The 21,090-nt window shown below is 41.1% G+C and overlaps 1 protein-coding gene across 46 annotated transcripts in view; it reads right to left on the bottom strand.

The window, feature by feature from the left end:
• CLASP2 (cytoplasmic linker associated protein 2) overlaps window positions 1–21,090 on the bottom strand; it is a 265,828-nt gene that overhangs the window by 75,893 nt on the left and 168,845 nt on the right. For 27 of the 46 annotated variants that reach the window (XM_048838899.2, XM_048838905.2, XM_048838907.2 and 24 more), the window contains 2 exons: window positions 5,837–6,007; window positions 4,671–4,778 (listed from right to left, as the gene is read on the bottom strand). In XM_048838899.2, coding sequence (XP_048694856.1) covers window positions 4,671–4,778; window positions 5,837–6,007 — 279 coding nt within the window. Of the gene's footprint in view, window positions 1–4,670; window positions 4,779–5,836; window positions 6,008–12,036; window positions 12,064–21,090 lie in introns of all 46 variants that reach the window. The other 19 variants (XM_048838896.2, XM_048838906.2, XM_048838897.2 and 16 more) reach the window with 2 other exon arrangements.

Below are 21,090 nucleotides of genomic sequence, written 5' to 3'. Positions count from 1 at the left end.
ATGAAATAAAGTTTCAGAAAACAAGTCCCTCAACTACATAACAGTGGCTTATTGTACAGAAGCCAATTCATGCTGAAGAAAATTAAAAGCCAACATTCCTTTTTTTAATTCAAAGCAAAACACACATATACACCCCATACGAACCTTTCAAAACAGCTCACTAAGTCTGTATCTTAACTGCAAAGTTAACTTGACTTGTCTACCCTGGAGGGCCTAGCTTGAATGACAGCAGCCACACTGCAAAATAATACTAGAGCTGCACAGACTAATTAGATTACTGCACAGAGTTATTGTATTAACAGCTGACAAGTTGTGCTAGCTTGAGCTGTAGCCTATACCCTGGAAAGGCTAGCTAACTCAAGTTAAAATTACCACTAGGCTCAAATTAATGTTTTTTTGGTGTCTGGATAAAAAAAATGATTTAAAAAGTGTTGTGGGGTTTTTTTTAATAAATCACTTTTAATTTAATTTTAAAAAATAAAGTATTAAAAATAAACCTTTCTAAAATTAAATTTGAAAATAAAACCTCCATTAAGGCCTAAATTTACAATTATTCTACTTAAATAAATAAATATATGCTAAATCAATTAGTCTCTTCAAACTTTAATGAGATTAAAGAGTGCTGCTTTTTAAATTACATTTAGAATCAGGTGAAAATTTCTTTAATTTCTGAAGTCAACTCAAGTTTTATAAATACGTCACAATGTCACGTATTACATTAAGGATCTGTATTATTTTCAGTCTTTACAATGGAGTGCATATTGGTACAGGTTGAACCTCTCTAATCCGGCACTCCCTGGTCCAGCAACATCCGTGGTCCGGCATAGGCACCAACTCCATGGGTGCTCCGGGGCTGGAGCACCCACAAGGAAAAATTAGTGGGAGCGGAGCATTCATCAATGCCAAGCGCCAAGCTCCCCCCCTCCCCTCTTGCATGCTGGTGGCCCCACCCTTACCAACTCCTCCTCCTCCTCCCTCCCAGTGCTGACGGAGTGCCACAAACAGCTGATTCAGAACGTTCAAGCTTCAGGAAGGATGGGGAGGACCTGGGGTCGGAGACTAGGACCCCGGGCGAGGGGCTAAGGGCTGGGATGGGCAAACTTTTTGGCCCAAGGGCCACATTGGGGTTGCGAAACTGTATGGAGGGCAGGGTAGGGAAGGCTGTGCCTCTCCAAACAGCCTGGCCCCCGTCCCCTATCCGCCCCTCCCACTTCCCGCCCCCTAACTGCCCCCTTCAGAAACCCAACTCATCCAACCCCCCCTGCTCCTTATCCCCTGACTGCCCCCGCCCCGGAATGCCACCCCCTATCCAACCCCCCCTGCTCCCTGTCCCCTGACTGCCCCGACCCCTATCCATCCCCAACAACCTCCCTAGGACTCCCACCCCAATCCAACCACCCTCTCCCGCGACTGCCCCAACCCCTATCCACATCCCCTCACAGGCGCCCCTCCCTCCCTGCTCGCTGATTTAAATAATGAATAAAATCTGTTATTTAAATCAATCAGTCCTGGTATGGACAGGACTCGAGTTATGGGTAACATTCCACTTATAACTTTACAGTGAAGACAAGCCCCCTTAGTATGCAATAGATGACATTTTTTCATTGTATTTTTTGTAATCCACTAAGCAATGATTAATATATTTTGCATCAACATAAATATGCTTATGTTATTTAACTATGAAGTATGGTTTCTTCTCCCCCACTAACTATATTATTGTATGCTTGGTTCTTTGGCAATCATATGCCAGCATACTTGACTAGACACTCAGCAGTACAAAAGACAACAAAAAATCAATGGCAGCGACACATGCTATCTGCAGGGCTTTGAACACATGCAATATAGGGACCAATTTCTCTACAATCTTCCACTGAAAATTCAATTCTTCCACTCAAGATATGAATTAAGAGTTCGTAATATCACTAGGAATTCTATTTAAAACAACCTCTCTCTCCACAAATACATCAAACAAGCAAGCCAAAAATATGCTAAAATATGGCTGTAACGTATTATAACAGGTAAAGGTGACTTTATTCCACGATCTCTTCTTCAAGAGTGTTCTTTGTACTCCTGATATTATAATGGACCATCTCCAATTACTTAATTTGGTTATTATTCTACCAAATTTTTAAAGATTTGTTATAATGATAAATGTTGAAAAGGACTAAAAAATAATGTACTTTCTGGTCAAAAGAAGTTAGAAGGCAATCTTGAAAAACATAAACCTTTAAAATTAACTGTATATAATAAATCAATAATCACTTGTTTCTCAGAGCAGTGAATTAAAATAGGTGCCCCCCCTCACTTCTTTGATATCAGCATCTGTAATCCCACCGTGATGTGGGATTACAAAAAGGTTTATACATAGAGATGGCATAAACTTGGGACATTACACAAACAAAATATTCTTTTTTGGGAGCCATTAACAACACTGTACAGTTGTAGAAGGGTTATATGTAAAACTGTCACATACATTATAAAAGAAAACTAATCACTGAGACAATTGATTTACTTAAATCTACGTTCCATTGGAATCAGTGGAAACTTCGAGAGAGTAAGGTCTGCAGAATTATTTAAAGAAATACATTTTTGACAACAGACTAATTATATGGAAGAAGACAAACTAGCTTAACTAATCACTAGGGAAATTTGAAAACAAAAATCAGGAAATAGAAAGGTAAGAAGTCCTGTGATATTTATTTCAGGAACAGACATTTTTACTAAATCTTGATTTCCATAGAGGTTATTCTACATTCTTGATACAAGCAATAGATACAACCTACTCATGGTATTTGGCATCTGAACACAGAGGTTAAAAACTTCATTAACAACAACAGAAATAACATTTCAAGTAACAGCTCTCCCAGTAACCCAATGTCTAACAACAACATTATGGAGTTATTTTAATAACGATGTCTTAAAAATATGGAGCATTTGGCTTGGCATAACATGTCAATTATATACAACATGCAAGCAATTAAACTGTTCAAATTCAAGCTGCGGAGTAGCAAAAGCAGCACAGAAGTATCTGAAAACACTCTGCTTTTTGAAAACATATATGTAATACACCACAGAACCTATCAGTTGCATTTTAATGAAGAGTTGACTAGTGGATCCTATATAACTTGCCATTCATTAGGTTTCCTGATTAAATAGCATCTGGTTAAATTAGCATCAGATACTGAGACAGCTTCCATTTATTTACCCAACTCTTTGCCAGTAAAAATACAGCTGACAGGAGCAAATTGCCTTAACAGCCCAAAATATGGATCAGACTTTCAGATGCTAATAAGGAACATACTGGGGTGCCTCAATTTGAGGTTGAAAATAGAGTAAAGATCTTATTTTGGGAGTGAGCTGAGGAATTGGAAGCAAGGTATCTTTGCTATAGACTATACTGAACTGGGAAGAAATTAAAAAGGAACTAAAAATCTATTATAAATTCATACAAAGTAGGTAAATTTCAAATAGAACCTTCAAGTGATACATTTTCTACCTTACAGAAGGAGCCCAAAACCAACTAAAATAATCTTTTGAAGAAAAGTTTGCTACCTAAATCATAGCAACTTTCATCCAGATGTAATGATTTATGATTAGAATCTACTGATTTTTTTTTTAAAGCCAACTATGTGCTTCCCGTACTTCCATTTGGGTTTTGTAAAGAGATGTCAGTTTGACACTTGCAAATATTTTAAGTGTCAGGCCAGTAAATTGCAGTATTACATGTGAAAGCTGTGTCATTGTTTACAGTAGCTCTAGGAAAGAAGTCTGAAGTATCTGTGGTTGTGCAAATCTGAAATGTAAAGAAGTTGCCAGCCTCCTCTCCCCCATGTAGCGACCTATGTTAATTGTGCATTATGCTGTTTTTGAGACGCTGAAGGTAGGTTTCAAAACTGGATTTAGATTCACCCACTCTGGCAAGAGCCCTTACTATTTGCTTCCATTTATTTCCAAAAAATGTAGAGACTATTCTTACAGTAAAAGTCTGTTTTGAAAAATGATTGCATGAAACTGGCATCTTCTAACTCAATGGATCTGTTACCAATTTGCACCGAGATTCATACTGACTTACTTTAGTGACAAAAATAGAATTTTAATTTTTTTGTTTTATTTCTATTAGCACTAGAGTGACAATATAGCAATATTTTTTTCTTTTCCATCAACAGAATTGTTTAGTAACTGCACTATAATTCCTATTATTCCTGAAATATAAAACCAGTTATCAATCCACTCTATCTGATCCAGGGACCAGGAAGAAAACCCCAGGTTTTGAGCACAAGAAAACAGAGTCACAGTAAGGTTTTTATTTATATGTAAGCATTTGATATTGAAATCAAGACAAAAACCTGTAATCTTACAATGCCATTTTTACAGTCACTTTTCTGAGCAGAACTGCTCTTTCTGAAGTCTCAATCTAGGAACTGTGTGGTGAGGTTATCTTCCCGGGTTCTTGGTGTAAAGGATAAGACTAACACCAGTGTGACATTTACTTTTTTAATGTGCATTTCATTCACGTGTTGATTGATACTCTAGCAAAGTAAATGGCAAATGAGTCCAAAGGAAGGGAAAATAATGGTTACCTACTATAAGCTAAATGAAGAAGGCATGGGTTCATTAGATGCAGATAATGAAAGGCATAAATAGGCACAACAAAGTCTCCAAGTACTTACCAAGGGGTGGAAAAGAGCGGACAGGGCTTGTGTCCCTGCTACTTTCACGGCTGGCCTCCCGACTGCACCCCTGACTCACACTAGGTCGAGGAATGCGGCTGCCTCGTGCTAGTATGATTCAGTGTACAGAGAAACAGCAGCACAGAAAGGGAGAAGACACAAGAAAAGTTGTAGTTTTAATGTAATTTTGTTTGTGCAATAAATCAGATCAATTATGTATTTCTAAGAACAGACGTTGCCTCTATTCATGTAGCATTACAGTATTATCTTCTGACATTCTATGAATTTGACAAATTGCACTAAATGAAGCCAGTTCAGATGAAAGTATCTTCTCCACAACATAAACTAACATGAATTTGGAATCTCTCTAAAGAAAGTTGAAAAATGCTTTAAAAGGATGGTAACTTTTTTCAGATTATAGTTGAAACATTGATCAGTACAGCCTGTGAAGAGCATACAAACAGTAGTTCGTTCAGAACTTACTCAGTTTAGTTCCAGCTAATCTTTCTTTTTTAATGTGGAAATAAATATTGCTTTTGCTACACTAGAGTACAGTACAACAATCTATTTAAAAAGGGGAAAATAATTCAGTTTAAGGTAAAGGTAAGGTAAAATTAAATAAAAATACTACAGAAAATCAGGTTACGGATAGCAGTAACCTCAGTTTTATTTATTGACATATTTCAAGAGAGTATAGATAATTGAGTTATACCATGAGGCTGTACTTGGGGGAAATATTAAGCATAATACATTCATTTTTACACCACACACACAATATAAAACAAGTATTTCAAGGATGCTAACTGTCTTGATGTCTTCTTCCCAGTTTTCAGTGTTTCCAGACTGCCATAAAGATTTTGAGGGTTCCCAACAATGCTGAATATTTATAGGGGCCCGATTCACTTGCTACTTCCTCTTTTTGGGAGGAGTTTAAGAGTAAGCATGGAGGCATAGATCAGTGCATTTCAAGAACAGCAAACTTCATAGTCCCACCTTAAATATGAAGTGTGTTGCAAATCGTAGGCCTCCCTTGGGAGTTGGCTCTGCAGGTCCCCAGTCAGATTTTAGAGTTTCAATTATGGGTTTTCCAGCCCCACCATCTGTAACTAGGCACTAAATGCATAAAGTAACATCATCTGTAAAGAATGTTACTTGATCGTTCTTACCTACTGACAATCTAGAAGGACTTGCTTCTCTACTGCATCCTTGGCTTCGTGGGATCTTGCTCCGTTTTTGTGCTGTTGCTGGATTGACTAACACTCTCTGAACCCCTGTGTTCATAGTTGAAAGTGCAGTTGTAGTCAAAACTCTTCCAGGAGATCCAGATCGACTACCAGCTGAAGGCAAAATAAGTAAAAATAAATAACTTCAGATAAATAGCAAGGATAAAAAGACAGAAAAACAACATGTTTGAAATGGTTCGAAAAAACAGTTTGGAAGAACTTACAAGATAAAATGTAAAATTTGAGAAAATCTGTAAGATCTACATCTAGTCTTAAAAATAAAGCACCTCTCACAAGGTATAGATAAAAATATCTGTGCAAGTCTGAAAACTTTATCACGGTATTTAGGACTATATGAGCACCATAGCAAGCAATTGTAACCGCACACCAAAAAAAAAAAAATTATTATTTTCACTAGTATTTACAAAAGCATCCAATATTCCTGAATGTGAAGACTGAGAGGTTACCTACCTTACAGCAATTTGAGTTCAAGAAGTTTTGTCCCTATGGGTGCTCCACCCTAGGACATATGCAAGCCCATGCACTCTCGATTGGAGACTGCAAAGTAGTGTCTGTGAGCCCCGCCTCTACAGAGTGTTTCCTCCTGCTCTGAACGAGTGCATTTAGGGAGACGTCAGCCTGCCACCACTCAGTTACCTTGAAAGCGAAGCTGAATTCCACAGCAGAGGGGAAGGAGGGCCAGAGGTAGAGCACATTTAAGGACAAAACATCCCAAAGAACTCAAGTTACTGTAAGGAAGTAACCTTTCCTTCTTCTTCGAGAATATGTCCCTATGGGTGCTCCATTGTAGGAGACACCCAAGCAGAAGCTCAGTGAAGAGGTAGGTCCAGGACATACAAAAAAACTGCATTACCGAATGAGTTATCTCGGGAAGCAGATAAGATGAAGTAGTGTTTGGTAAAGCCATGTACAGAAGACCAAATAGCAGTCCTGCAGATTTCTGCTCTGGCAACATCCTTCAGTGGAGTTACAGATCTGGACTGAGCACTAATGGAATGTGCTGTTACTCTGTGAACACCAGCATTTTCAGAGCAGGTCAGGATGCATTCAAAACCCACTTAGACAGTCTGTGTGGAAATCGGTTGACCCTTCATCCTATCTGCAATTGATACAAATAGTCTGGGAGATACCCGGAATGGTTTAGATAGAAAGAAAGGGCCCTCCTGACATTCAGCAGACAAAGGCTTGATTCTTCTCTGGAGGCACAAGGTTTGAGCAGAAAACTGGTAGGCGAATCTCCTGGTTAATGTCATATTCCAAGGGAGGAATATAACGTCTGGGAGGAAGCAAGGATGGGGATGTAATATAATCTTGTCTTTGTAGAAGGTGGTATATGGTGGGTCCACCAGGAGATCTTCCCACTCACCCATTCACCTTCCTGAGGTGAAGGCAATTAGGTACAAAATTTTGGGGTGAGAGAGCAGGCTGCCATTGGTTTGAAGGGGGATTTTTTTAGGGCACTCAAAATCAGGTTGAAATCCCACTTGGGAGCCTGGTGTCGAATGGGCAGAAACAAGCTGTATATGCCTTGAAGAAATCTGGTTTCTGTAGGATGGGCCAAAGACTGAGAAGCCCTGAATAGATGAGTGGAAGGCTGTGATGATGACAGATGTACTCTGATAGAGCTCATTGAGAAACCCTATGTTTTTAATTCAAATAGGTAGCCCAGCATGTTAGAAAGCAGAACTTTCTAGGCTTTAGAAGATATGAGGGAGCACAATGATTGGAAGTGCTTGCACCTTTGCAAGCAAGTTTTATGAGTATTAGGCTTTCTACTAGATAAGAAAACTGACTAAACTCTATGCAAAAAGGTCAATTCCATACTTGAGAGTCACTGAGCAGCCAGGTTTTCAGATTCAGGGAGAAGGGGATGGGATGGATGAAGACCTCTGTCAATAGGTCTTTTGTAATAGGAAATCTGAGCAATGTTACCTCCAAGAGGTGGATGAGGTTTGAGTACCACACCTGTCTCAGCCAACCAGGTAATACGAAGCTAGCTCTCACTCCTTGAGAAGAGTCTTGAGGATTAATGATATAGGTAGGAAGCACGAAGAAGGGAACAAGGCCATGTTGTTATCATGACTCCCCAGAGAGTCATGGCTGTAACTTCCATTGGAGTAGAACAGGAAACATTTCATTTTGTTCAGGGTAGCAAAGAGGTCTACCCACCGGTATACCTCAGGTCTGGCAGATCCTGTGGAAGACAGAGTCCTTGAGTTTCCATTCATGATCTTGCCAGAAGTGGCTGCTCAAGGAGTCTGCGATTGTATTGTGCAGACCTGGTAAACAGGCTGCCGATATTTCTATCTGATGAGAGAGAGACCAGATTCCAGCCTTAATGGCTATGCACATAAGGACTGGGGTCTTGCTCTGCCCTGGCAATTGACATAATACATCGGTGCCCCTTTGTCCAGCATTACTCCAGCATGACTGAGTTACTTTGTATGGTGAGAGAGAAGTGTTGGCAAGCATATCGATCTGTTTTTAACTCCAGAACACTGATTTGGAGCACTGATTTCTGTGCTAAGTCTCCCTGTAGATGAGCTCCCATCCCAAAGATACATATATTGTGAGGGTCTTCAAAGGTGCTGGATACAAAGAATGGGGTTCCAATACAGACCCTCCATCATGTAAGACAGTCCAACACCTTCTAAGACATTGTGATACTTTAGGAAAGGCTATGTCAGTCTGGAATATATGCTGTCCTTATCCATGTATAGAAGCAACCTGAGGTGCATCCTCACATGGGGTGTCACATGCCTGGGGGCTGACATGTGGCCTAAGACCTACAGACAAATTCTCACTGTTGTTTGCAGGCTACACTGCAATGTTGAGATTTGGTTGGATAGGGTGAAGAATCTCTCCGAAGTAGGTAGGATCTTGCTGTTGTGAAGTCCAGAGTAACTCCTATAAAGTCTCCTCTCTGTACTGCAGATAGTGTGTATTTTTTGTGGTTGATGCGGAGTCCCAAAGATGGGAATAGTGTTTAATGGACTGGACATTGCTGCCTGGACCTCTGTTCACCAATTCTTAGACTTCCTCTAGTGGGATTTGAAGTGAATCCACTAGCCTTTTCATGAGATCCAGGAAAGCCAAAATCATCAGCATAGGAGGGCAGTGGTGGCAACAGTACCTCATTTGGAGATGAAGAGGACTTTGGAGATGGAGGTGAGATCTCCTCAGCCTGAGACTCTTGCTCCTCCTGTACACTTTTTTTATTGTCCAGGGCTGTAAAGCAACTGTGACTGAGGCAGTCTGCAACACAGAAGCTAAGGTACTGGGACTTGGAGGGGGAGAAGCATACACCTCCAGAGCTAGGGCAAGTCCTACTAACAGGAGCTTAAGTCTAGTCCTAGTCTAGTCTTCCTGTCCTCTTGGATCTGCCTTTGAAATCCAGACAAACCTTGCATTTAGAAGGGTTGTGACTTGTGAGAGTCCCCCCAAACACCGCAGGCAGCTCAAGTGTCCATCAATATGGGGAAAGGGCTTGTGGCAAGTCTCAACCCCTGGGGTTTGGGGCACAACAAATTGTGCTCCAACACAAAACAGAAGATGGAAGAAGAGGGGAAGAAGTTCTCCTGCCCCCAACCAACGCAACAGTTGCTACGCAAAATAAAGGTAACAATGAAAATAGATAACTAAAAGGAATTACTGAAACAAATAAACAAAGTAAAGAATTCACAAAGTGAAGGTAGGAAGCTGAATACAGCAGACTCTTTTGAGTCACAAGTGGCTGAAAAGGAACTTTGTGGTGGCAGGCTTGCAACTCCTTACGTTCCCTGTTTAAAGCACGAGGCATCTCTCTGCGCATGCCCATGGACGCTTCACAGTCTTTGACTGAGAGTGCACAGGCATATGCACATCCTACGGTGGGGCACCCAGAGGGATCATATAGTAGAACAACAACTGTGTGTTCATTTTTAAAATTATATGGGACGGTTGGTCACATATTGCTGTTTTCTGAACCACCAATAGTTAAACCAAATAGATAATTTTGTTCTGTAACATCCCTGGACTGATCACCTTGGTTTTCACAACACAACAAATAACTATTGTATTTTTTAAACATGTAAAAGATGAAGTAGGCCCTGGTATTTCTTCAAATCCTACTCTCCTAATTTTGGCAATTAATTGATCTTCAACTATTAGCGGTAGATACGCCCAATGGCCTGTGATGGGATGTTAGGTAGGGTGGATCTGAGTTACTACAGAGAATTCTTTCCTGGGTGATTGGCTGGTGAGTCTTGCCCACATGCTCAGGGTTTAGCTGATCGCCATATTTGGGGTTGGGAAGGAATTTTCCTCCAGGACAGATTGGCAGAGGCCCTGGGAGTTTTTCACCTTCCTCAGCAGCGTGGGGCACGGGTCGCTTGCTGGAGGATTCTCTGCACCTTGAAGTCTTTAAACCACGATTTGAGGACTCAATAGTTCAGACATAGCTCAATAGAGGTTTGTTACAGGAGTGGGTGGGTGAGATTCTGTGGCCTGTGTTGTGCAGGAGGTCAGACTAGATGATCATAATGGTCCCTTCTGACCTTAAAGTCTATGATTCTATGATTCTTGGAGCCCAATCATCTAACACTGACTGTAGACAATGGAAAGAATCCCACTGACTTCCATGGAAGTTATTCTAAAAATTCAATTTAGAAAGCTTTTTTAAAACTAAGATTTTCAACCTTTGGAACACATTATGAAAAAACACACCTGATCAAGATGTTAAAATTCTTTGTTGAAGTGTCTTAGCAAATGTTATTCATAAAAATTATACATTTATTAGAAATTTGATCTTTGATTTTAACATATTGCATCCACTGGAAGAAACTGGTCACTTTTACCTAGACTATCTTCATCCTTCGAAGTTTCAGCTGTGGGGAACTTACATTTTAATACCTAACAAATGGTCCATTCATATCCCTTACTGATACTCTAATTAAAACTGTATTTTATAGCAATAATCAGTTTAATTATATGTCATTGTTGCCAAATGCAGAATAAAAACAATTTCACCTAAAAATCTTAATTAAAAAGCAAAGCTATTTTTAACCAAAATTAGCTTAGTGAAATGAAGCCTATAATAATTTTTCTAGCCCTGTTTAAAAGAAGAAAACAGTGTAAGCATAGGAACGCTATAAGATGTCTATTAGCTTAAGTACGTTTCATAGTATTCTTACATTACAAGGACTACCAGTGTCAACCAAAAAGCAAAGATGCTATAACAATAAAAAGTCCACAGGCATATTTTAGGACCACAAGATGATTAAAGCTTGATAGCAAGAAATGACTGAAAAAATGTGTGTGGCGGGGGGAGGGGACTGAAAACAATGCACCATGCATAAACTATATGATTTGTTGGTTGAATTGAGACTTGAAATGATTATTTAGCAAAATGCCCTTTTCTATCTATGGGCCTATTCAGCAAAAATGAGACATGCAATATTCTGCAGCACGAAGTCACGAACCTAGCTTCTGTTACTGAGATGAACAGATGATATTTCTAGCTTCTGTTACTGAGATGAACAGACGACATTTCTACCAGCTTTGTGTAGTTTTGTGAGAATTAAGAGCTCATGCAGAGCCTCTGCATATCATTCAGACCATCCCAATTGATTCAGAAAGACCTGGCAGAATACAGAATAACGGTCTTCTGTACTAGAGAATTTCCAGCAGATTCCCTGAAGTAGCTTGCAAAACCTGATAATCCTTTACCCTTCCCCTTCGCTAAATGCAAAAGGTGTGCTCGATCAATATAAAGTTATATACATCACTCTGCTGTGTATAGATGTTTGTTACATCTGCTTGACCACTACTGTGTGGTACACTGGACTCTCCTAACATGTTCAGCGAAGTCTGGTATCTTCAGAACTGTCCACCTTACACACAGTAGCATGAGCAGTTGCAGATTTAAGCAATCAGTGCTATTTTGATAGTGGAAGAAAAAAGTTACAAAGATGATACTCCACAGTTACAAAGAAGAAATGTTTTTTCCTTCTAAGAATTACATTAAATTAAGTAGTCGTAGGACCATGGAAAGTGAGCTGGAATTTCTGCTGAATAAGGTTCTATGTTAAGGATATGTAGACAAATGATCAAACAACAATGCACACACAAATTTTGAGTCTTACCACCAATGGGGTTAGCAGACTGTGATCCTGAACAAGTGTAAAAGGCAGGATTAGGGTAAAGGTTTATAATCCATAAAGAGGGAGGGAGCAGAGCAGATTAAAAATGGATGGCAAATGGAAACAAGAAAGCTTTAGTCAGTTCACACAGGAGAAAAAAGCCACAAAAGTGTTATGCAAAAAGCAAGGCATTTTAGTAGCTTCCATAACTAAAGAATTAGGTTCAGATGCTTGTGTATAAATCAGATGAAGCAAAGCTGCAAAAGCAAATTACAAGTTTCCATCTTTCTAACTGCATAATACTAAAGAATTACATTATTTTCAATTAAATATGAACTCAACTTTCAGAATATTTTTAAGTATTATTAGACTGCAAAAAAAATAAAGATTTAAAAACTGAAGAAAGCAATTTTCATGAAAGGCCACAAATATTTTCTTATTCAAGACAAAAACAGTGATGGAAAATTTGGCTGGGAGTGGGGTGGGTGATCAAAACAGCTCCAAAAGGGGAAGCACAGGTACTGGAACACATTTGTAATCTGACAAGACACTTTCAGATAATTATAAAATGAGTCAAAAAGTTTAAACTTAACTAAATGTTGTCATTCTAACTTTCTATTATTTCCTTTATGATAATCCGTCTGAGGGTTAAAAGCAATTTTTCAAATCAGAAAATTTATTCTTTTTCTCTAATAGAGATAAACATAGTAACACCATGCAAACCCTCATAAATTAGCCGGAACCAAACTGAAAACAAGAGTAGCCACTTTTCTATTCATGACTTAACCGCAGTACAGATCTGTATACATGTATTTAATACGACTGTCTATTTACAAATAACTCTGAGGGTGGGAGTAGGAGGAAAGTTCCTCCAAAATCCCTAGTTACAATTATGTATTCCCCTCCCGCCCAAAACTACCCAACCTTGCGAGTGCAAGTACGAGTCAAATATCGTAGCCTTTAAACCCATATCCTTGAAACTTGAAGTACATCTCTACCCCTAAATTTGCACAATGGTTTTGGTTTCAAAAAAACTTATCCCGCCAGATGAGACAATAATGTATTGTTTTAAAATGACCTATTTTTAAAATATGGACACTTGGTCTAAGACAACAGAAGGGGAACGCTGTACTACAATTGTTTGTAAAAGGTGGGAATCTAAGTCTAATATGTAACCCATTATAAAATGGTCTGACTAGTCTGGAACTTTTCACTCACAGTTTCATGTCAATAATTCTCATTTAAATTAGAATTTTAGAAAAATTATGCCACAAAACATCAGGCACACTTGTGCTTCAGTTGCCCCTCTCCTGTGAACTTTTATTTATATTGGAATTGGAAAAAGGTTCAGAAAAGGACAACAAAAATTATTAGGGGTCTGTAACGGCTTTCATATGAGGAGAGATTAATAAGTCTGGGATTTTTCAGCTTGGAAAAGACGACAAAGCAGGGGGGATATGATAGAGGTCTATAAAATCATGACTGGTGTGAACAAAGTAAATAAGAAAGAATTATTTACTCCTTCTCATAACACAAGAATTAGGGGTCACCAAATTAAATGAATAGGCAGCAGGTTTAAAACAAACAAAAGGAAGTATTTCTTCACACAAAGTACAGTCAACTTGTGGAACTCTTTGCCAGAGGATGTTGTGACGGCCAAGACTATAACAGGGTTCAAAAAAGAACGAGATAAATTCATGGAGGATAGGTCCATCAATGGCTATTAGCCAGGATGGGCAGGGATGGTGTCCCTAGCCTCTGTTTGTCAGAAGTGAAGAATGGGCAACAATGGGAATGGATCATTTGATGATGAGCTGTTCTGTTCATTCCCTCTGGGGCACCTGGCATTGACCACTGTCGAAAGACAGGATATTGGGCTGGATGGACCTTTGGTCTGACCCAGTATGGCCGTTCTTAAGTTATGTTCTTATGTTTATTTGCTTTACTAGTCCTCTTTTACATTGTCTAGGAATTCTTATTTGTCACACTTCTGAGATTTGTAAACAATGAGCTCTGCTGAAGGATTAAGCTCCGAGTGGAAGGACGGCTGCCAGTCGGGGGGGATTTACTTTTCTATACCACCATATGTAAAGCCATCCAATTATTTCAGTAGAACATCAGGGAGTTCTACCCAACTCATCCCTTCAGGCTCTGATCCAGACAGAAAGTGAGTTCTTTTGCATACCACCACTATCACCAGTAAAATACAATTTAAATGCTTAAGTTTACATTTTATTGAACGTGAAGAATTAATTATCTAAAACTGAATTAGAATACAAACCTCTTAACAGTGACCACCTCTGTAGAAACTGAATATCCATCAATGATTTAGGCATAACCCTTTTTTGCCATTTATTTTTGAGTAATTTCCCATCAAAATTTCTTAATTAATAAAGCTCTTTTATGGGAATTTATTAGAAGTATAATGCATATGTCTGTTGGTCTTTAGATTTTGTAAAAGCTTGTTTTCACAGAATCTGCAAATTCTGGGCCAAGTTTGACCAGCATCCCTTTGAAAATAAAAAAGCCTTCAGGAAATTGTTACTGAAAAATTAATGCAAACTTATAGTAAGGAAGATTTGATAATCAAATGAATTTGTTCGCTTTTAATTTAGTCTATTCCCTAACTATCTAAAGAAGGGTATGTTATGGACTAATGACCTTTCAAAGTTACTACACTTTCTGTGCATTTTAAAGCATCATTCTACTCTGAAAAGTGGTTAAAAGTATATGGGGGGATGTCGTACGTCTCACCATTTTCATAACAAGCTTGCCAACTTTACTCACAAAAAGTTTACATACTGACTACTGACACCTGACCAGTATTTGTTTTTGCTGTCCTGATTACTGCATAGTAATTAGCCATATATAAGTGCAGGTGCATGTTTGAAAATCAGGCCCCAAATTGTTAATTTAAAAAAATGTTTAGTACAAAAATGCATACGGAGTGGAATGGGATAACTTTTTTTAAATCAAAACTGATAATGTAAAAAGACCCCCCCCATTTAATGACCACATATATTTAGGTGTGGCAGAATCTGATTTTTTTAATAATTTTCATGGATAATATTGTTTATTTTTAAGCATTATTTTATCAAATTATGTTTTCATAGTTGTGCATAATTATGGGTTTCAAGCATTTTTTATTTTTTATCAATTTTAAATGTTTACAATTGTGGGAAATTAAGGGGGGGGTGTAAGACAATGGGGAGTCAGACAATAATTTAACTACAACAGACGCTGAGATTCCAAAAAGAGATGGTTACTTACCTGTAACTGGACGGGCTTCGAGATGTGTGTTCTCTATCTGTACTCCACTGAGGGTTTTGCATGTGCACCATGTGTCTGGAGCTGAAGACTTTGGAAGTAGTATCCGTTGGTCTGCGCATGTGCCTTGGTTCACCTCATAGTTTCATCCAAGGTGATAAAAGGGTAAGGTGGATCAACAGCAGCTCCAATTCCTTCTCCACCACGAATCCAACAGATACATAGCAGAGGGAAAGGAGGGTGGAAAGTGGAATACAGATAGGGACCACACATCTCAAAGAACCGCCAGTTACAAGTAAATAACTTCCTCCTCTTCTTTGAGTGATGGTCCCTATTGTATTCAACTGAGGGTGATTAATAAGGAGTACCTAAATCGGAGGAGGATGCAAGGATGAAGATAGAACTGTTGAGCAGAGGATTGCTGTGCTGAAGGAGGAATCTGCTGTCAAGTCCTGACCTTGAGTTTTTCTGCTACTGCCACCAACAGTCTGGGGGACTTCCTGATGAGGCTTGTCCTCTGTAGGTAGAAGGCCAAGACCCATTGGATGTCTAGGGAGTAGAATCATCCTTCCTCTGCAGATGTGTGTGGCTTCGGGAAGAAAACAGGTAAGGTGAATGGATTAATGCGAAACTGGGAGATGACCATTGGTAGAAATTTGGGATGCAGGGAGACTCCATCTTTATGGAAAATCATGAAAGGGGGTTCCACAATCGTGGACCCAAGTTCACTGACCCTTTTCGCAAAAGTGATAGCAACAAGAAAGGCGACTTTCATTGAAAGGAGGACCACAGAACACGATGCCAACGGTTCAAAGGGTGGTTTTGTTGTACAAATAGAACTAGGTTAAGATCCCACTGGGGAGCGAAGGGTTTGATGGACGGGAAGGTTCTGATGAGGCCCTTCCAGAAACTAACAGCTAACGGGTGTGTAATGACGGAGTGCCCTTCCATTGGGGGAGGGAGGAGAGTGGAAGGTGCTAATCGCAGCTAGGTGGACTTCTAGAGAGATGAGGGTGAGATCCGATGCCTTCAAGGACAGGAAGTAATCCAGGAGGAGGGGGATCTCCACCAATTCTGGGGGAAGTTCCTTTTGCTAGGCCCAGCAGGCAAAACATTTCTACTTGGCCCAGGAACAGTGTCTACTGCATTCTTTCCTGCTCCTGGAGAGGATGTTTTGCACGTCTGCGGAACAGGCCGGTTCTAGAGAAGATGCCCAATCAAATAAAACGCTGTGAGGTGGAGGACCTATGGATTGGGATGTCTATCTAGCTGTTGTAGTGCATCAGCAGATCAGGGACGGTGGGGATGGGAATTGATGGATGGGTGGTTGGGAAACTAGAATTGCCTGGGTCAGCAGGGGGCTATCAGAATGACTGTTGCTCTGCCTTGTCTGATCTTGTGGAACACTTGTGGTAGGAGCAATAGAGGAGGTGAGGAACAGTTATTTTGGTCTGACCAGGACAGTATGAGAGCATTGCACTGAGAATGGTGACTGAGACCTCCCCAGAGCAATACATGTTGCATTTGCTGTTTATGTGAGAGGTGAAGAGGTCTCTGGTCAGCATCCCTCATTGGTTGAAGATGTAGTGAGTTATGCAGATGTGGCGTTCCCACTTGTGGTCGATTGCAAACTGCCTGATAATCAAGTCCGCAATCATGTTGTGTGTCCCTGGAAAAGAGTCTACAGACAAGAGGGTGATGCACCAATTCCAGAGGTTGACTGCTTCTACACGTAGAACAGCTGACCTTTGCCTCCATTTGTTGATGTGGAAAACAGTGGCAGTGTTGTCCGACATAAGAACATGATGGGAACAGATAAAAGGGAGAAAGGCTTTTCTTACAGCCTGGGTGTGTGCTCCCCAGTCTATGAGGGATGCATTGGTGATGATCATCTTGTCTGGGAAGGAGGGGAACAGCTATGCAGACACGATGTGGTTCCATCCACCACTGGAGGGCTGAGAGTATCCTGGAGGAACTGTCAGCACGAGGTCCATGGCGTGATGGCTGGGCGAGTAAACAGTCTGAAGCCAAATCTGGAGGCAGCGAAGGTGGAGTTGAGTGAAGGCGGTGACATATGTACAAGAAGCCATGTGGCCAAGGAGAGACAAACAAGTCCTGGCAGGGACATAAGGATTGTTAGCGATGCAAGTTATGAGTTCTCTCAGTGTATGGAACCTACCCTTTGATAGGTAGGCCTGTGCTATGACTGAGTTGATGGGACCTCTATAAAATCTGGGGATTGTGTGGGGTCCAAGATTGATTTTTCAACATTTTCAACATTTTCAACATTGACCCCAAGGGACGAAAGAAGGCTGAACAACATGGAGGTTCAAACTTAGGCTTTGCATCTGGACTGAGCAGCCAGGAGCCAGTTGTTGAAATATGGGACTACCAGGACTCCATGACGTCTGATGTAGGCCACCATGACGACAACGCTGGAAGCAGTAGTTAGCATGAAAGGGAGAACCCTGTTTTGGAAATAGAACAGACCGTGAACATCAGGAATCATCTCTGGGCTGGATGGATGTCTATGTGAGAGTGTCTTGCATACTGAGAGCCCACGTGCCTTTTTCCAGAGATGGGATGATTGCTGCTAGTGTGGCCATACGAAACTTGGGCTTGCGAATGAAGTAACTGAAAAGCTGGAGGTCTAGAATTAGTCTCTGTCCGCCTTTCTTCTCGGGTATCAGGAAGTAAATTGAATAGTATACGGTCCCGTGATATTCCAGAGAAACACAATCTATCACTCCCCGTTGTAGAAAGAAGTTCACTTCTTGGGTGAGGATGCTGTTGTAAGAGTAGTCCCTAAGGAGGGATCGGGGGGCTGTGGAGGAGGTAGCATGATGAATTCGATCATACAGCCATGGTGGACGACATTTAGCACCCATGTCTGTTATTGCACTCCAAGCTTAGAAAAAAAGTGCCTCTGAAGGGGGTAAGATGGTTGCATGGCAGTACGCAAAATGGCTGACGGCTCTCTAGAATATCTTAGAAATACCTTTTAGCTGGGGGTTGCATCTCCTGTGAAGGTGGTCCCAGAGGGTGGGATCTCTGTCTTTTGTCTTGTCAGTGGAGGCCCATAAGGCCTCTGGTGGAAAAACTGGGAGAACCTGTAGCATTGTGCGGGTGGCAGGCAGTGGAGCTTATACTTCGGAGCAGACATAAAAATAGCCAGTGAACATAGTGTTGTTCTGGAGTCTTTGAGAGTATGAAGGGAATCATCTGTCTTTTGATTAAAAAGATGGGATTCATTAAAAGGGAAGTCTTCTATAGTGTTCTGTACCTCCTGAGGGAAAACACAGGAGTGGAGCCACGATCCCCTCCACATGACTATGCTTGCAACCATAGTCCTAGTAGTAGTATCTGCCACAACCACCACTGACTGGAGCATTGTTCTTGCCACCCGCTTCCCTTTCTCTATGATCACCTGGAAATGAGCCCAGTCTTGCGGAGGATGTTTGTCAGCAAATGCCTCCAGTTTGCCATAATTCGGGAAAACATATTTGGCTAGTAATACTTGATAGTTCAAAATCCTGAATTGGAGACTGACAAAGGAAAAGACCTTACAGCCCAAAAGGTCCAATTGCTTGCCCTCTCTGATGGATGATGTGGAAGGTGGGTGTTGTTGCCTGGATTGTTCAGTTGCTGCTTGAACCACAAATGGGTTTGGGGGGGTGGGTGAGAAAAGAAACTAAGACCCCTTAGCTGGAACATAACATTGGTTTTCTTCCCCCTTGGAGGTAGGTGTGCATGTGGCTATTGTGTGCCATACCATCCTAAAGGGTTCAAGGACGGCATCGATGGGCAGTGTGACACTAGTTGGTGCAGATGAATGGAGAATATCCAGGAGTTTATGCTGTATATGCTGGATTTCCTCCAAGGTGATGTGAAGCTCCCCCACCAGGAGATCCCGGAATTACCTAAAGGCAAAGGGGACGCTGAAGTCATTGCCTTGTCTCGGGAAGAGGAAGAGAATCTCTCTGATTCCAGTGGCACTGTCGGAACCGGGCTGAAGGGCTTCTCTTCCAAGATTGGATCTGAGCTTCTACTCAACGGCCCCTTTAACAGGGAGACAGGTAAAGTCTCCCTTGTGGACCAGGTGAGTTCTGAGAGGGAAGTATTGGGATCATGGCCCCCAATAAGGCCAGTATGCTCAGTCTGGAGGGAATTGAGGCAGATCCCCTGGCATGGGGAACCAGTGGGTCCATGGTGGTTGCATTGTATGGTATTGCACGATCCAGACTGCCTTCTCAAATACCCGTACTGCTATAGGGGATTGATGGTCCCTTTCCATCATCCAACTCTTCCAAAGATGAGAAGGTGGACTACAGTTTCTTCAGTGATACCATCGGAGTCGGCAGACGTGTGTAGACCGTTGGAGCAGGAGGCAAGGGATGGCATGTCATGAGGGGGAGAAAGAGTCTCCCTAGAGGTTGAGGGTCCCATCATGCAAGGCAATCTCGGTTCCTCTAAAATAAAGATATCCTGGGGCTCGTGTGCTCTTCCCAATCTCCCTGATGTTCGGGGTAAGTGGTGGTGGAGTAGTGGACTTCCCTGGACTGAACGGGTCCCACACTTTATGGGGTGCCAATGTTGACAGTACCTGCAGTTTGATACCTGAGACCATCTGATCCCCTTACTTCTGGGACTTCTTTTCTTGTTTATGCACTTTAGAATGCGCGCCCTCTCCATGACTCAAGCTCATGGAAGCAGCATCCCCTTTCTTTGTTTTCAAGGAAGACTTAACGCCACGCTTATGGGAATGCTTCCTTACCTCCAGACTAGTCCCTGGTGTGGGGTCCATAGTGGTGGACCTGGATTCAGTAGCAGGAGATGCACCCCTAGCTGTTTCAGGCCGATGCACTAGGGTGGGGCGGGGCAGATTTCCCCGGCCAGAGTCCAAGCGAGGCCTCATGGAGACTTCCATAGGGTGCTTCCAGAGGAAAAGGCCCCAACCTTTTCGGGTACAGCTGCGGAAAGACTGGCAAATATTGCACCGTGATGTAATGTGAGCTTCTCCCAAGCAGTAGAGGCAGCACTGGTGTTTGTCACTGACTGAGAAGGAACATGGGCAGGAGGCACAGAATTTGAAGCCCAGCGTCTTAGGCATTGTACCCGCGTGAGAGTAGGGGAAGAGCAGGAGGGACGGTAGGGAAAACACCCCCCTAAACTATCTATCCTAATCACAAACATTACGATAAACTATGACAAAACAGCTAAAAACACTATAAATTGTAAAATTCTAAAACTATGTACAACAATATTTTTAAAGGTGCTTCAGAGACAAGGACACTGAAAGTTCTGATCTGGACCAGGTGGTGATGAGAAGGAACTGAAGAAGAAGTTGCTCCGCCTCGCCTTTTATCACCTCTGACAAAACCATGAGGCAAACCAGGGTTCACGCATGGACCAACGGACACTACTTTCAAATTCTCTGGCTCTGGATGCATGCGTAAACCCTCAGTGGAATACAACAGAGACCATCACTCGAAGAAGTTAAATACTTATAACTGTTAAAAAACAAACTGTCAACATCACATGTCAAAATATGCAAAGTAAATATCCTTAAGTCAAACACTAATAAATTCTCAAATAGCATTTTTCTTAGTGTCTGTCTGTAAGTTTTAATCATCATCAGTAGAAATATTTTTTCATTGGTTTATATGTATACAGCGAAATAGACATTTACTGATAAATATCTAATCCTTCCAAACCTACACATATTGTCAATTTCAAACCTGAAGAATGCACTGTCATTTCACAATTTTAGAAATCATTTAAAGCCTAGAT

This window comes from Caretta caretta, chromosome 2 (genome assembly GCF_965140235.1).
Source record: "Caretta caretta isolate rCarCar2 chromosome 2, rCarCar1.hap1, whole genome shotgun sequence".
Classification (NCBI taxonomy): domain Eukaryota; kingdom Metazoa; phylum Chordata; order Testudines; family Cheloniidae; genus Caretta; species Caretta caretta.
This window is presented reverse-complemented; position numbering and strand designations above follow the sequence as displayed.